This window comes from Gopherus flavomarginatus, chromosome 19, assembly GCF_025201925.1.
Source record: "Gopherus flavomarginatus isolate rGopFla2 chromosome 19, rGopFla2.mat.asm, whole genome shotgun sequence".
Lineage (NCBI taxonomy): Eukaryota > Metazoa > Chordata > Testudines > Testudinidae > Gopherus > Gopherus flavomarginatus.
The window spans coordinates 6,519,164-6,536,778 of record NC_066635.1 but is presented as its reverse complement, the minus strand read 5'-3'; the positions used below and the strand labels follow the sequence as shown (position 1 = coordinate 6,536,778).

General features: G+C 55.2%; 1 protein-coding gene across 1 annotated transcript in view; it reads left to right on the top strand.

Annotated features, from left to right (window-relative positions):
- SSC4D (scavenger receptor cysteine rich family member with 4 domains) overlaps nt 1–14,679 on the top strand; it is a gene marked incomplete at its 5' end in the record, with an annotated part of 34,886 nt that extends 20,207 nt beyond the window's left edge. The window contains 6 exons of the mRNA XM_050929138.1: nt 8,266–8,346; nt 9,140–9,214; nt 9,684–9,995; nt 10,819–10,896; nt 12,278–12,630; nt 13,104–14,679. Coding sequence (XP_050785095.1) covers nt 8,266–8,346; nt 9,140–9,214; nt 9,684–9,995; nt 10,819–10,896; nt 12,278–12,594 — 863 coding nt within the window. The remainder of the gene's footprint in view (nt 1–8,265; nt 8,347–9,139; nt 9,215–9,683; nt 9,996–10,818; nt 10,897–12,277; nt 12,631–13,103) is intronic.
- Nucleotides 14,680–17,615: the final 2,936 nt, after the last annotated feature.

Sequence of the window (17,615 nt, the reverse complement as noted above, 5' to 3'; positions counted from 1 at the left end):
CGGCCGCCATCTTGGCTGACCCGCCGGGGATGGGACCGAGGTGCAAGCGTGTGGATTGGGCACGGAGAGGGCCATGCTGATTGGAGGATTACCACCCTCCCCCATCCAGAGGCAGCTCAGCACAAGCGTCTGAGCCATGACAGTGCCAGCCCTGGATAAGCCCTGACCGATGCGATAGCTGCCTCCTTGGCCAGCATCGAGACCAGCCCTCCAGAGCAGAATGCCTGAGTCTCTACAAGTAGATCCAGGCCCATGGGGGAAAGGGGCAGGACTGCAGTGGAATTGGACCCTCTGTAAATTGGCTCTGGAGAGGAGTGAGTAGCACGCACCGAGCCATGGGTTTCGTCCACGGTCACCGCTACTGCTCAGGGCTGTGCAAAACAACCCTACTCTGATTCCTACGATCATGACGCTAAGTCACACAGGGAGACTGGCGGGGCAGGGACTTGAAAGTAGGGCTCACAAGGCCTAGGGGACTAGCCACTAGACCGTCCTTCCTCGTTACCTGCTAGGCTGGAACCCAGGAGATGGATAAAACACAATGGAGAGAGGCTGGGACTAGTCTGAGCAGCAATTGGCAAGGGAAATGACTCTGGCTGCCTGCAGCTTCCCGGGGCTGGTGGAAAACAAGCTGCCTTGGTCAGGAAGTGGAGTGATTGGCTGTCAGCGGCTGGGCACTCAGCCATCCCCGGCTTCCCTTTCTCTTCCCCTCTTTCAATTATGTTTCTCTGTTGATTACCATTTATAATGTTAATAATCCCCTTGAATTCCCTTATTCTCACAGCTAATGACTGGCACACTAAGTGCCGTCACTTTTGCTTCCCAGCGATTAACTAACAAACAGGCTGATGGGTGCAAAATGAGCAATTTCTCAGGCTGTTCCTTTCTTGCCTAACTAGCCATTGTTCTGCAAGCTGGGGAGATGGAAACGCTGACCCAGAGAGCCTCGGTGGGCCGGCGTGTATGGGGGTGGGAGCTGTTCTGAATGGGGGCGCCAGGTCCACAGAGCTGGGAGAACGGAACCTCTAGGGGAGATCGGCAGCCAGGCGAGAGAGGGGGCCTTGGTCCTGGCCCGCTGGGTGGAGTGAGACATCTAGGCAGAATGGGCTGGAGTGCTGTGGTGCACTGCACCTGGGCCTAGCCGCCGTCACTGCCAAGCCCGGTCAGGTGCTACAATATTAGAGTTGCGAGGTGTCCTGTTTTCGACCGGAATATCCAGTAAAAAAGGGACCCTGGTGGCTCCGATCAGCACTGCTGACCAGGCCGCTAAAAGACCAGTTGGCCGCAGCACCAGTGGAGTGGGCAGGCTCCTTATCTGGCTCCGTGCAGCTCCCAGGAAGCTGCCAACATGTCCCTCTGGCTCCTAAGCAGAAGGGCAGCCATGGGGACTCTGCGTGCTAATCCCACCCCGAGTGCTGGCTCCACAGCTTCCATTGGCCAGGAACCGTAGCCAATGGGAGCTGCAGGGGCAGCACCTGCGGTCTGGGGCAGTGCATGGAGCCACCTGGTGGCCTGAGCTAAGCACTTCCCGGAGCCTGCACCCCAAACCCCTGCCCCAGCTCTGAGTCCCCTCCCACACACCTATCCCCTTGGCCCAGCCTGGAGCCCCCTCCTACACCCCAAACCCCTCATCCCCAGCCTCACCCCAGAGCCCGCAATGCCAGCCAGAGCCCTCACCCCCCCACACACACCTCAACCCCCTGCCCCAGCCTGGAGTCCCCTCCTACACCCCAAACCCCTCATCCCCAGCCCCCCCCCAGAGCCCGCAATGCCAGCCAGAGCCCTCACCCCCCACACACACCTCAACCCCCTGCCCCAGCCTGGAGTCCCCTCCCGCATCCTGAACCCCTCACTTCTGAGGCCACCCTACAGCCTGCACCTCCAGCCCAGAGGCCTCACTCCCTCCCACTCTTGCCTCAGCCTGGAGCCCCCTCCCACACTCCCAACCCCTTGGCCTCATCCCGGATCCTGCACCCCAATCCCCTGCCCCAGCCTGGTGGAAAATGAGCGAGTGCGTGAGGGCGGGGCAGAGCAAGCGATGGGGGGGGTGGAATGGAGTGAGTGGGGGCGGAGCCTCAGGGAAGGGGCGGGGCAGGGAACAGAGCAAGGGTATTTGGTTTTGTGCGATTAGAAAGTTGGCAGCGCAATGCTACATGGAGCCCCGCGTGCTGGGATGGCTGCTCATGTCATCTGCACCTCAGTACTAACGAGGGGGGAGTCGACTGCGAGTTGTGCCATTTCATGCCAGCTAGAAGGAGTTCTTGGGCATGTGGCAGGTGGCCCTGTGCTGAGCAGCACGTGGCTACCCTGAGCCTCCAAGCAGCATGGTTTGGTAGACAGCCCCCTTCTCACTTCGCTGTGGTCAATGCCTCTGGCTTCCCCTGGGAAAGAGGTGAGGAAGGTGGACCCCAGCATGCCGGCCACGCTCCGCCAGGGTGGCAGCAGGACAGGTTCACCCACTTCCTTTCCAGCCTCGGGCCCAGCTCTCTGCAGCCCACCTCATTCTCACTGATAGGGAAGGACGACTATGTACGTGGCTGAGATGGGAACTCGGTGGGTTGAGAGGGGGACCTCCAGAGCTGAAGGCATGAATCTCTCTAGCTTGAGCTAATGCACCAGACTAGCCTGCTGTAACACACCCGTAGCCTCCGGGGATCTGGATAACGGGGCCTGGCAGAATTCAACGTTGTTGGTTTTTTTTGACACAATTGACTCATAACATGGATATTTATTTTAAAATTGTTATGTATTGACATATGCCCAAAATGACGGCTTTTAAGCATTTTTTAAATTTTGACCAATTTGAATGTTCACAGTTGTGGGACATTACAGGGGTCAGTCAATAGGAAGTGGCTGGGTAATTGTTTAATGACAGAAGAGGTTAAGATTCCAAAGGTTAAAAGCTTTGTAACCGTTCGCACACAAATTGTCAATATCACAGGTCAAAATATACAAAGTAAATAACCTGAAATCAAACTCTAGTAAGTCACCAACTGGCATTTTTTGTACAAGTTGAACCTCTCTGATCTGGCTCCTCAGGACCTGACCGGAGCTGAACCAGAGGATTTGCTGAACCACAGGAAGTCAATGCAGAGTGCCAGCGGGTCTCCATAGGCATGGGAAAGAGGGGTGCGGGGGATGCTTCAGCACCCCCAGGCTTTTCACCCAATGTGGCCCCCCGCTGGGGGCTCTGATGATGGCCCCAGGTCCCAGCCGCCAACCCCTTGTCCAAGGTCCCAACCACTGACCCCAGGTCCTCCCCCTCCCTCCTGGAGCTTGAATGCTGTGAATCAGCTGTTTGCGGCACTCTGGAAGCGCTGGGAGGGAGGAGGAGGAGTTGGTAAGTGCAGGGCCGCGCGGCGTGTGAAAGGCTCGAGGGGGTAGAGGGGGGAGCTTGGTGCTGGTGGATGTTCCGTACCCACTAATTTTCCCCCGTGTGTGCTCTAGCCCCGGAGCACCTGTGGAGTTGGCGCCTATGCCGGCCCATGGATGTTGCCGGCCCATGGACCGCCGGATTAGAGAGGTCCAACTTGTACGCTTCAATTACTATTGACAGAAATATTTTTTCAGTGGTTTGGGCATGTATAGGGAAACGGATGTTTACTGACATTTACCGATAAAAATCGAATCCTTCCAGTCCGTCGTCTAACACATACTGATCCCAGCCCGTGGATTACCTAAGTGCATTTAGCAGGACACTAAGGCCTGGTCTACACTATGCGTTTATACCGAATTTAGCAGCGTTACACCAATTTAACCCTGCACGCATCCACACAACGAAGCCCTTTATATCGATATAAAGGGCTCTTAAAACCTATTTCTGCACTCCTCCCCGACGAGGGGAGTAGTGCTGAAATCGATATTGCCATGTCGGATTAGGGTTAGCGTGGCCGCAATTCGACGGTATTGGCCTCCGGGCGGTATCCCACAGTACACCATTGTGACGGCTCTGGAAAGCCATCAGAACTCAGCTGCACTGGCCAGGTAGACCGGAAAAGCCCCGCGAACTTTTGAATTTCATTTCCTGTTTGGCGAGCGTGGAGAGCTCACCAGCACAGGTGACCACGCAGAGCTCATCAGCACAGGTAACAATGCAGTCTCCTGAGAATCGAAAAAGAGCTCCAGCATGGACCGCACGGGAGGTACTGGATCTGATCGCTGTATGGGGAGAGGATTCCGTGCTAATAGAACTCTGTTCCAAAAGACGAAATGAAAAAACATTTGAAAAAATTTCCAAGACCATGATGCAGAGAGGCCACACCAGGGACTCATTATAGTGCCGTGTGAAAGTTAAGTCGCTCAGACAAGCCTACCAGAAAACCAAAGAAGAAAACGGAAGGTCCAGGGCAGGGCCGAAAACATGCCGCTTCTATGCTGAGCTGCATGCAATTCTAGGGGAGTCCGCCACCACTACCCCACCCCTGTCTGTGGATTCCGAGGTGGGGGTGGTAATCTCAGCCATAGCTGAGGATTCTGCGGATGGGGAAGATGAGGAGGAGGAAGAGGAGGACAATCTTGGAGAGAGCACACAGCACTCCATTCTCCCCAACAGCCAGGAGCTTTTTCTCACCCTAATGGAATTACCCTTCCAGCCCTCCCAAGCCACTATCCCAGACAATGAAGCCATGGAAGGGACCTCTGGTGAGTGTACCTTTGTAAATATAAAACATGATTTAAAAGCAAACGTTTTTTAATGATTAATTTGCCCTGAGGACTTGGGATGCATTTGCGGCCAGTACAGTTACTGGAAAAGTCTGTTAACATGTCTGGGGATGGAGCGGAAATCCTCCAGGGACATCTCCATGAAGCTCTCCTGGAGGTACTCCAAAAGACTTTGCAGAAGGTTTCTGGGCAGGGCAGCCTTATTCCGTCCTCCATGGTAGGACACTTGACCACGCCATGCATGCAGCAAGTAATCTGGTATCATTGCACGACAAAGCCTAGCTGCGTATAGTCCCGGTGTTTGCTGGCATTCAAGCAACATCCGTTCTTTATCTCACTGTGTTATCCTCAGGAGAGTGATATCGTTCATGGTAACCTGGTTGAAATTCAGGAATTTAATTAAGGGGACAGAGATGGTTGGGCTGTTTGCCTGTGGCTTAAAAGAAATCCTTCCCTGCAATTAGCCAAGCGGGGTGGGGGGAGGGGGTGTGATTGGCACTGAGCTTTTTCGCATTTGGCTAGTTGGGATCTTCCCTGCTACCAGCCATGTGGTGTGGGGGAGGGTGGCTAGCAGTGATCTTCCATGATACCAGCCATGTGGTGGGGGAAGGAGTAAAGCGATCATCCCAGAGAATTGGATGGGGGCGGTTCTGGTGCTGCACGTTAACAGGAAAGAAGCAGCACTCAACAGGCTTTGCTTGCTATTTGGGAAAGGAGGGCACTGGATATATGAAGGCTGCAGAAGCCGAAAGACAATGGCTTACCATGGCCGCATGCAAGCCAAATTCTGATGCTTGGAGCTGCGTCTGTGATCTCTATAACACCAAAGCCGCAGGCACTCAATATTAAGAAGCAAAATGTGACCTTGTAGTGAGATCACATGTGCTATGTAAGGTGAATAGTGGTGTTCACCATGAAAGAGTATAAGCATTGTTCTGTAAAATGTATCTTTTTAAATACTTCTCTCCCTTTTTTCCCTCCCTCCTGCAGCTGCAAATTTTTCAAGTCTCCTACCTCCATCCTGAAGGCTATCTTAGATAAGGCGGCGGGAAAAAAAAGATGTGAGACGAAGTGTTCTCGGAAATCATGGAAGTGACCCGCAATGAAAGAGCTCATCTGAATGAGTGGAAGGACGTGGTATCAAAGTACAGGAAAGATGCCAGTGACCGTGAGGACAGGAGGGACCAATGTGAGGATAGGAGGGACGAACATGAGGAGAGGAGAGACGCTCGAGATGAGAGGTGGCAGCAGGAAGATCTGAGGTGTTGGGATGCATCTCTGGGGCTGCTGCGTGATCAAACAGACATGCTCCAGCATCTGGTGCAGCTTCAGGAATGGCAGCAGGATCACAGAGTGCCGCTGCAGCCCCTGTATAACCGCTCTCCCCCCTCACCATGTTCCTTAGCCTCCTCACCCACCAGACGACTAAGAACGCGTGGGGAAGGTTCTGTGCACCGGCCCATTCCACCCCAGTGGACAGCCCAACCAAAAGGCTGTCATTATTTTGAAATTTTTTTAGTGGCCTTTTCCTTCCCTCCTATCCTCCTCCCAAACCCCACCCGGGCTACCTTGTCAGTTCTTGCCCTCTTTTTATAATTAATTAATAAAGAATACATGATTTTTAAACGAGAGTGATTTTATTTCCTTAAGAAGGAAGCGGTAATTGAAGGGGGAGGGTGGGTGGCTTACAGGGAATGAGTCAATCAAGGGGGAGGGGGGTTTCATCAAGGAGAAACAAACACAACAGTCACACCGTACCCTGGCCCATGATGAAACTGGTTTTCAAAGCTTCTCTGATGTGCACCACTTCCTGGTGTGCTCTTCTAATCGCCCTGGTGTCTGGCTGCGCGTAATCAGCGGCCAGGTGATTTGCCTCAGCCTCCCACTCCGCCATAAAGGTCTCCCCCTTACTCTCACAGAGATTGTGGAGCACACAGCAAGCAGCAATAACAATGGGGACATTGGTTTGGCTGAGGTCTGAGCGAGTCAGTAATGTCCGCCAGCGCGCCTTTAAACGGCCAAATGCACATTCTACCACCATTCTGCACTTGCTCAGCCTGTAGTTGAACAACTCCTGACTACTGTCCAGGCTGCCTGTGTATGGCTTAATGAGCCATGGCATCAAGGGGTAGGCTGGGTCCCCCACGATAACTACAGGCATTTCAACATCCCAACTGTTAATTTCTGGTCTGGGAAGTAATTCCCTTGCTGCAGCCGTTTAAACAGAGTAGTGTTCCTGAAGACGTGAGTGTCATGAACCCTTCCTGGCCATCCCACATGGATGTTGGTGAAACGTCCCTTGTGATCCACCAGTGCTTGCAGCACCATGGAAAAGTACCCCTTGTGGTTTATGTACTGGGTGCCCTGGTGCTCCAGTGCCAAGATAGGGATATGGGTTCCATCTATCGGCCCCCCACAGTTAGGGAATCCCGTTGCAGCAAAGCCATCCACTATGACCTGCACATTTCCTAGAGTCACAACCTTTCGCAGCAGCAGCTTAATAATTGCTTTGGCTACTTGCATCACAGCAGCCCCCAGCGTAGATTTGCCCACTCCAAATTGATTCCCAACTGACTGGTAGCTGTCTGGCATTGCAAGCTTCCAGAGAGCTATCGTCACTCGCTTCTCAACTGTGAGGGCTGCTCTCATCTTGGTATTCTGGCATTTCAGGGCAGGGGAAAGCAAGTCACAAAGTTCCATGAAAGTGCCCTTACGCATGCGAAAGTTTCGCAGCCACTGGGAATCGTCCCACACCTGCAACACTATGCGGTCTCACCAGTCTGTGCTTGTTTCCCGGGCCCAAAATTGGCGTTCAATGGCTAGAACCTGCCTCATTACCAGCATGATCTCCAAAGCGCAGGGGCCCGCGGTTTGAGAGAATTCTGTGTCCATGTCCTCATCACTCTCGTTGCCACGCTGCTGTAGCTGCCGCCTCCTCGACTGGTTTTGCAGGTCCTGGTTCAGCACTGACTGCACGAGAATGCGTGAGGTGTTTACAATGTCCATGATTGCTGTCTTGAGCTGAGCAGGGTCCATGCTTGCCGTGCCATGGCGTCTGCACAGTTCACTCAGGGAAAAAGGCGCGAAACGGTTGTCTGCTACTTGCATGGAGGGAGGGGTGAGGCTGTACCCAGAACCATCCGCGACAATGTTTTTTGCCCCATCAGGCACTGGGATCTCAACCCAGAATTCCAATGGGCGGGGGAGACTGCGGGAACTATGGGATAGCTACCCACAGTGCAACGCTCCGGAAATCGACACTAGCCTCGGTACATGGACGCACACCGCCAAATTAATGTGCCTAGTGTGGCTGCGTGCACTCGACTTTATACAATCTGTTTTAAAAAACCGTTTTCTGTAAAATCGGAATAATCCCATAGTGTAGACATACCCTAAGCTCTGAACACATGTTCCCAAGGCACTGGCCAGGGGCTGAAGTAGGAGCTGCTACGCGCGGCTGGAGGAGTGAAGAATGATTGACACATGTCTCTCTGTTCTCTGGACGGGCTCCTTTCTGGCTGCCCATCCTCTCAAAATGACTCAGTGCAAACAAAGTTACGGCCGCTGGTCATGTGGCCTCTGCCTCTACGTGTGTATCCGCAGGGCTGCGGGTTTCAACGGTGGCACCATTCACCACCTTGGCTGGCGGGGACTACGGAGAGTCATTCACTGATACTGCCACAGGTAAGGCCAACGTGGCCCATTCCCCCATCCAGAGCGAAGATGCGTGCAGACACCTACAGCTCCAAGGCAAGTGCATTGATTACAGCAGCTACCTCATAACATTGTCCTGTGAAGGACACAGCTGTGATCCGAACCGGCTCATTGTCCTTCCTGGCCCAGCCCCCCATATTGGGGAAGCAGGGCTCAGATCACGCGTCCTGGGTTTTCTCCTCGCCTTTTCCTTTGGAGTTATCAGTAGAGATGCTGGGTGGCCTAGAGACACGGCTGCCGAGAATTCAGCACAGTCCAGAGTGCTGCTCAGGTCATGCTGGGCTTCACTCCATTCACAGCACTGGGTGGTTTCCTTCCTGGGGCCCAGCAGCAGGATCACAGGGACTGCAAACGTCTCCAGGTCCCTGGAAGCCTGCTAGTGGGATGCTCACTGCACAGCTCTCCTCAGGGGTGCTGTGCTCTGATTTTGTTGCTACAGCCACTTATGGCATCCTGGGGGGGCTGTGTTGCCGGAGAAATTCACCAAGGTCCTGCTTCAATGCATAGGGTGATGCCTTGCACAAAGAACTGCCCTCCATAGGGTCTAAATGGGCCTGCTTCTCATCAGTGATCAGGCCAGTGGTGAATTCCACCCTGGGTCCCTTGTGCCAACTGTTCAGGAGCCCCGTTGGACCCTTTGGGCATGAGGTTGCATGGTGCGTGCTGCCATCGTGGGTGAGGGTGCCCCATCAATGGAGAACCGCCTGAGAGCAGGCTTTCCTCTGAACTCCCACCCTCCTAATGCCACTGCTTGTCCTTGCAGTCACAGATGCCAGAGATCAGCCCTCGCCGGAGACTGAAGTGATCACAGTGGCCCTTCTGGCTGCAGGCAAGAGCAGTAAGTGTGTGCACTCCCCGCAGGCGGGGCATTGGCTCCGGATGGCCCAGGGTGTGTTCAGAGATTCCCCGCAAAGCCCAGGCAGCCACACAGCACGCCTGCACTGGGCTGCCAAGGCTCGAATGAAAGCCTCGAGGGCCCCCCGTTCTCCGTCGCAGCCCTGCCGTATTCACTCAGCCCCTGCTCAACCACATGGAGCATGATGCGCCATTTATATGGCGGAGCAGACGGTAGAAACTACAAGTCCCAGCAACGCCATGCTCTAGCTTAAGCCTAAAAGGGAGCACGGCATGCTGGGACCTATAGTCTCCCTGGGCCCTACCTCCTATCAAAGATGAGGGCTGGGGCTGCAGAGCACCGGGCTACACTGAGCACGTGACTGTATCGCTCCCCACCACCTGCCTCAGCCCAGAATCTCTCGACTTTCCGGCCTCCCACCTCACCTTTGCTCTCTGGGTCTGACCAACAGGTGGCAGCATCAGGCTGGTGAACGGGAACAACAGCTGCCAGGGCCGGGTGGAGGTTCTGTACCGCGGCACCTGGGGCACGGTGTGTGACGATGACTGGGGTTTCACCAACGCCCAGGTGGTCTGCCGGCAGATGGGCTGCGGGGTGGCGGTTGCGGCCACCATCCTAGGCTATTTTGGTTACGGCACTGGGCCCGTCCTTCTGGACAATGTGGATTGTGCCGGCCGGGAGGCTGACCTGGCGAATTGCTTTCATCTGGGCTGGGGGCAGCACAACTGTGGGCACCATGAGGATGCCGGCGTCATCTGCAGAGGTGAGATACATGTGGGTGCTCCATATAGCACATCCTACTCCGCCTCAATCAGTACGCAAGCTCCCTCCAAAGCTAGCCAGATCTGGGACCATCCCTGGGGAGGGAAGGTGAGCCTCGGCCGGGCGTGCCACCAGCAGCCGACCTCAACATGCCTCGGGCCCCAGGGAGTGCCATCCGAGTTCCTGCAGCCTCTCTGGGTGTGCCGTGTGACCTGGGAACCCGGATTCCAGCCGCTCGAGTGGGAGATGGGCCACATGGGGTGTTTGGGGCACATCGTATGTAGTCCGGGGCTCAGGTTAGTTCAGGTTGGAACTGGAGGGGCTGGGCTTTCGGTGAGACTCCAGCCCAGCTCGGTGGAATCCCACGAGACCCCGGGGGGATTTCAGACAAGCCCAGAAAGGCTCCTCCTGCTTCTGGATTCCCCCAGAACCGCAACCTCAGGGTCAGGTTCAGATGGGGGGATTCAAATCCAAGCTCCCAGAACTTCAGAGGGTTCAGGTCTCAGGTGCTAGTTTTGGCCCAATCCCTGGGTTTGAAGCTGGTCCTTATTTCCAGAGTGGCACCCACTGCGGAACGGGATGCTGTCATTACATGTGACCGATAAGGCCTTCTGCCTCCCCCGTGAATCCCAGTGCCTGCTGTCAGGCAATGTTTGCCCTTCCTCTGCTTCCTCACCACACCACACCTCAGCAATCTGCAGTGCGTCTCCTCTCCCCGCTGCCTCGCTCCAGCCCAATCACTCACGCTCAGTGACATCCATCCCCAAGCTGGAAACCAGAGATGTCTGATCATTGTTCTTTTCATCCATCCTTTGCTGGAGCAGGTGTGGATGAGTCCGGAGACCCTTTCAGAGAAGATATTTCTGCGACCACCACCTCAGCCACAACTCGTCCCAAGGACGGTAGGTACCCCATGGGGCCATCTTCAGGCAGTCACAGGTCTCCTCCCAGAGAAACCCTCTGGGGCTAATGTTTGGCAGAGAAACCAGAGACAAAGGCAGCTGAGGGCTGATCTAGATAATGCCTGGTCCTGCCTTGAGTGCAGGGGATTGGACTGGAAGACCTCTCGAGGTCCCTTCTAGTCCTATGAGTTTGATTCTATGATACCGCCCGTGGCACTGGCTGAAACGTCGATCGGAAGTGATGCCTGCTATACCTGTGCTGTGGCATCATATGGTTGACTCCCTCCCATGGCGTCTGTTATCGGTGGATCTCAAAGCACCTTTCCTGTAGCACAGGGGTGGGCAAACTTTTTGGCCCAAGGCCACATCTGGGTATGGAAATTGTATGGTGGGCCATGAATGCTCACAAAATTGGGAGTTGGGGTGCGGGAGGGAGTGAGAGCTCTGGCTGGGCGTACGGGCTCTGAGGAGGGGCCAGAAATGAGCAGTTCAGGGTGTGGGAGGGGCTCTGGGCTGGGGCAGGGGGTGGCATTGGGGTGCGGGTGGGGGGAGTGAGGGCTCCGGATGGGGGCGCGGGCTCTAGGGTGCAGGAGGGTGGGACTGAGGGGTTCAGAGAGCGGGAGGGGGATCAGGGCTGGGGCAGGGTATTGGGGCACGGGACGGAGTCAGGGTTGCAGGCTCTGGGCGGCGCTTACCTCAAGCAGCTCCAGGAAGTAGCGACATGTCCCACCCTCTGGCTCCTACATGAGGCGTGGCCAGGTGGCTCTGCTGCACGCTGCCCCCTCCACAGGCTCTGCCCCTGCAGTTCCCATTGGCCCCATTTGCTGGACAGTGAGAGCTGCGGGGACGGCAATTGGGGCAGCAGCAGCGTGCGGAGCCCCCTGGCTGCCCCTACACATAGGAGCTGGAGAGCTGCTTTGGGGAGCCGTGTGGAGCAGGCCCCCAGCCTGGTAGTTTGCCCACCCCTGCTGTAGCCGCTGTCTATCCCAGTGAGGAGGTTAAGCTGGGTGACGTGGCATGGGTCACGCAGCCAGGCTGAGCCGGGAACAGAGTGCAGGCTTTCTTGCTTCCAGTCAGATGCTCTATCCACCAGATCGTACTGCTTCGAGTGCCCAATGCTGCTATTGCTCCGACGGTGGCTCGGCTGGGTGGATTCACTCCCCATCTTACCGGGAGGAATCGAGGAAACAATTCCTTTGTATTAACCCCATTAAGGAGCAGCCTTGCATCCAGCTTGTTGGGATCGGAGGGCTGCTGCGAGTCCCTAGGAGGAAGGCAGAGGGCAGCTGGTTGATGGGTGGTGTTCAGATGCCAGGGTTCTCTTGGGCAGGGCCTTCGGCTGCCCCGGGTCCCCTCCCCCCACGCTGTCCCACCCCTGCAGGATTCCTGCGCCTCGTGAACGGCAGCCATCGCTGCGAGGGCCGCGTGGAGATGTTCTACCTGTCCCAGTGGGGGACCGTGTGCGACGACGCCTGGGACCTCCGGGACGTCACGGTGGTGTGCCGGCAGCTGGGCTGCGGGGGCGCCCGGGCAGCCTGGGGGGAGGCGCGCTACGGCCCAGGCACCGGCTACATCTTCCTTGACAACCTCAAGTGCAAAGGCGACGAGCCCTCCCTGCTGCGCTGCTCCCACATCCGCTGGAACGTGCACAACTGCGACCACTCGGAAGACGCCGGTGCCCTCTGCGGGCTGCTATGACCGGCTCTGTGCCCACAGCCGCCTAGAGACGCCTGGGTGAGTCCGGGGGACAGGTGGATCCTCTCTGTTTCCCCTACTGTGCCCCATCCAAGCCCAGGGCAGTAACGTGTCTGTGTGAGGGCAGACCAGGCCTTCAGGGCGAGTGTCCTCCTTTGCTGATTAAAGGACAGTGGCCAGTCCCAGGAGGTGAGGAGAACCCCTGAGCTCAGACACCCGTCCCAGCCAGAATGAGCCCCGCTCTCCCGGTAGCGGAGCAGGAGTCGAACAGGAATGCCCCCCCCGGGAGCCGTTCAAAGGCCAGCAGCTCTAAAGCAGGCCTAAAGCGAAAGGAGCCACCTGGCAGTGGTGCCCCTGGCCTGTCGCTCAAGCTGGCTCAGCTTACCGGAGTGAGGAGCCAGGGGTAAGCGCTTTGGTTCAGAGGCCCCAGGGTCTACCCTGAGTTGTCCTTTGGCCGATCAGCCGGATGGAAAGCCCTGGCTGTCAGGTGACATTGGCTGTTTCTCTTTCAGACCAATGCCGGCCCAAACCGTGGGGAATTCCAGATGCCAGTGACACCTGGCACAGGGCAGGTGGGCCAGCTGGTGCCCCTATGGCACTGAAGTCTGTGGGAGAGGAACACCCCTGTGACCTGTACATCGCTGTATATAGCACGTCTGTAACAGGCATGGAAACCCTATTCTCGCTGCCATGCCCAGCAGGCCCCACCCCACCCCAGGGACACTGGCGAGTGCTACTTGGACAAGTGCCAGAGCCTCCTGCCTGGCCCATTACCCACGAGGCACAGAGCAGAACTCCAGCCGCTCATGGGCATCTCTGCAAACTCTCTGGCAAGGGAAGTTTTTGTCCCAAGAAAAACCCCAGAACGGAAGAAAAGCAAGAAGGAACATCGCTGCCCCGCAGCGTCTCTCTTGGAGAAATGGCAGAGACACACAGACCCAAGAAGCAGAGCCCATGGAGAAGGCAGAGAACTCTGGTGCCAACCTAGCATTGCTCGACTCTATGGAGAGTCACTAGCCTTGGGAGCTGGAACGGGCTATTCTTCAGGGTCGCTGGAGCTCAGATACTAGCTGTGGCCAGCTCTCATCCAGCCCACGGTGATAGTAACCAAGGGTCACATTTTCATATGTGCCCGTGTCCCACTTTCCAAAGTGACATAGAACCAGATCCTCAGACGTATTTAGGTGCCTAAATCCCATTGGTTTCAATAGACGTAGGAGTCTAAATACCATTGAGAATCTGGGCCCTAGGGTATTTAGGCACTTAAAGATTTAGATCTCAATGGTAATTATGCAGGCAGGTGCTTTAGAAAATCCCGCTAACTGCTTCTGCATCTTAAAATCTGGCCCGAAATCCCATGAAAAGCCAATGGAGCTAAGATCCTAAGTCATTTTTGAAAAGAGGCCGGGCCTTGTAAGTCCTATAGGAGCCTAAGAAAATCTCGCCCCACATCCTGTTGCAATTGGATTTATAGGAGATGTTTGGCAGCAGGTCTCAGTCCAGGTCCCTGTGGCCAGGTGTTCCCATCAGAATGACCCACCACCCTGCCATGGCCCTCAGAACTGATCCACGGGCAAAGCTCCTGGTCTGCTCCTCGAAAGGGTGTTTGTGGAACTGCCCCTGGATGAGCCATTTGCAGGCCCCTTTGTGCATTAGAAATCTAGGCCCTGCTCCAGCAATCAGATCCATTCCGGTTTGCCCCCTGGAAGTAAATGGGGCTCTGCGTGCCCAGCACAGACCTGATTCCTGGGGATTGATGCATAAAAACGTGGAGCTGAACTGGTGCGTTTCTTGGGCCCACTTGGATGGTTCCACCTGGCAGCCAAGACGCCCGTGGTAGCCCCACTTGCTCTTGCGTATTTCCCAAGGAAGCTCTGTTTGCATTCTCGGATCCTGGCGAAGAAGTCTGGAAATCTGCTGGGCTCCTCAAAGTTTGTCATTAACCCTTTGTCATTTCCCCTGCTGGGAGACTGGAGAAAGACTATTTTTTGGCAGAGGAAAAGGGAGGGACTTGTTTAATTACGACTGAGGCAATCCCGGGCCTCTCTGTATACTTCCTTTGTTAATAACGGAGCGTGCCTACTCCGGTTTTTCCACTTTTCTTATACATTTTTTGGTGTGAATAAATAAAAGCCCTGTTAAAGTGTGCTGAGAACCCGCGGACTCGTTGCTCTGTGAGTCACAGCTCCACTGGCTGCGGTCAGTGGATTCTGAACAGTCACTGTTTACAGGCTACACCAGAGGGTGCAAATTCAAAGTAACTTCATTGACGTCAGTGAAGCTGCTCCTGATTTACACCAGTGTCGCAGATCAGAATTATGGGCTGAGGTTTTCTGTTCTCTAGTTGGCTGGAATACACGCTCAGACCACAGCCTTTGGATTTTTTTTTATATTTTTAGTGCTAGATCCTCAGCTGATGTATATTAGTCTATTGGGGGGTCGCACTCGGACGATTGCTGTATGAAAGGGGTTGCCAGTAAAAAAAGTTTGAGACCCATTGGCATAGGGCTATGACTATGGTGTTGACTAGTGGTTAGAGCACTGGACTGAGACTCTGGAACCATGGGTTCTGTTTGTGGCTCTTCCAGTGACCCTGGGCAAGTCACTTCCCCTCACTGTGCCTCAGTTTCCCCAGTTGTACAATAGGATAAAGACAATGACCTCCTTGTAAAAAGCCCTAGGAGATGTCCTGATGAAAAGCGGTCCCTCCCAGTCCTACCATTCTAGGGTTATTCTAGCCCAGTGTCCTGCTGGAGAGAGGGCAGCAGAGCAAATGCCAGGGCCTGGCTCTCCACTGCCTTCCCCCCAGATCTCTAGGCACATAGACCCAGAATTGTCAAAGGGGTTTAGGAGCCTAAAGAGAGGTCTTGTAGGAGCTTTGAAGGCACCTGGCCCCCTGGTTTTCAAGGGGACATTAGTGCCTCACCTGCTCAGGCAGTTTTAAAGTCCCTCCTGAGGGTCTCTCCCCATTTATGGTGCCTAAATTCCTGGGAGTATCTTACCCCACTGTGCACAGGTGCCATGTGTCGCACTGTATACGGCGTCCCGCCGTGCTGTAGTGAATCAGAGCACCCGTCCCCTCCCATCTCAGGCCTTGTGCCTTTCTGGAGTCGTATTCTGCGCCTGTCAGATACAACTCACTCCAGTTAGCTTCAAGATGGGGAGACCCAGGCCTCTACTTCTGTCTGACCTTGGCCTCCGGCTTCTGGGCCCAGTGCTTTCCTGCTGCCGTGCAAAGTGCAATGCATCCGTGTGGGACGGCAGTGAGGTGGGAATGGTTCTGAGTATCTAGGTCATGGCACGAGCCAGCCCCAGCCCATCTTCCCACCACTGCACTGGCTTCCCTTTCCCTGAGGCCCGGAGCGTGGTTTGAAATCAGCTGAGCGCAGGACAGGCCTAGCTTCAGAAGATGAGGCAGGCAAGATCACTGTGACGCCCTCCTGCAGAACCTAGGCTGGAGAAAATCCTTTGGCTCCAGATTATCCTCCAGCGCTGGGGATGGCTTCCTAGCAAGACAATATGGGTTCCTAACGTTGCAGTGTTAGAGAAGAACTCAGGCCAAAATGCTGGGTCCAAGCGTTTCCCACCTTTGGATCTGGGTGGCCCGTCCATGCTAGCTAGATGCTGTCTAGTCACGGCTCCAGGCCAGGGCAAGGGTGGACCTGGCTCTGGAGTGGGGGAACGGCTCAGGGAGTCCAGAGGCAGATATAGGCGTTCACCACGCTGCAGGGTCGAGGCAGGCAGCCTTGAGCTCCTGGCTGCTTATTTCCCATGTGACAAGCGCCAGGAAGAGCACAGCTGAGGCTCCCGAGCTCGTGACCTGTGCACGGGCGAAGGAAGTCGCCCCTTCTGTGGGCGATGGCTTCATCTAATCAAATGCCCAGGGAATAAACGCGCATCAGATGGGCTCTTTTGTATTGGCCACTGTAAGCTTTTTTTTTTTTACTTTGCTTTCCCTGGCTCTTGCTCGGAGCCACTGCAATTCTACACAAATCAATAGCATCGAGCGGTTCCCTTCATCCTCTTTGGATGGGAGACGGTGGCACAGGATGGAGAGAATAAATATTTCACGAGGCCCGGGCAAGCTTGGGTTTGGATTTATGGCCTCTGAGGAATAAGGGATGAGGTGAGAGGTGATTGAAGGGGAAGGAGATTATTAAGCCAGGCTTGTGAGTCAGCTGGGGAAAGAGGACAGGCTTGAATATGATTTCACTGAATTCTGGAATAATACAATTTGGAGCCGGATTAGACACCTTTAAAAAATCTGGCCAGTGGCCCTTAGAGAACACACTGCCTGGCACAGCGGCAGCATCAGCCTCGCCTCCGAGGGGGCAAGTCTCTTGCCCTAGTTCACACCATGTGGCGGTGGCAAAGCTGGGATGAGCCCACCAGGCCCCTGAGTGCCAGGCTAGCACCCGGCCATGGGGCCACCCTGGCAAGCATTGCTTAAAGGGGACAGAGAGCATTTTCCAGGATAGATGGGGGAAAATCAAGGTGATTTTTGATCCTGGCCAAACGTGGGTAAATCTGGGCTGTGTCCAGCCCCTCCCTCGCTCATCCCTCTCCTCTTGGGTCAGACAAGCCTGACCTGCAACATTCAGCTCTGGAAGCAAATCTTCCCATGGCAGGGGCTGGGCGGGGCCAGTTTGGTTCAAGCCCAGTGACAGCTTGAAGGGCTCCCAGATCTGTGGCATCCACGGGGCATGTTTGGAACACTCAGTGGGTGGGTTTCCCAACCTGGAGACACCCAGGGGCTGGTTTCCGTATTGCTGTGTGATAGAGACGGGCCCAGGATTTGGATTAGATTTAGATCAGCGGCAGCTTGAGGCTCAGGCAGGATTCACCTGGACAAGGAGTATCCTGAGTGATTGTCATTAACGAGAACAGGAATTCTGGAAGAGGTCTGAAACCTGCTGCTCCCAGGGGGTGAGCCAATCTCTGGCTATTAGAGGCCAGGGCTGAGACCTAATGTGGGGCCAGATTGTCCTGCATCTGCTACTGCAGGGTTCTTACACCTTCCTCAG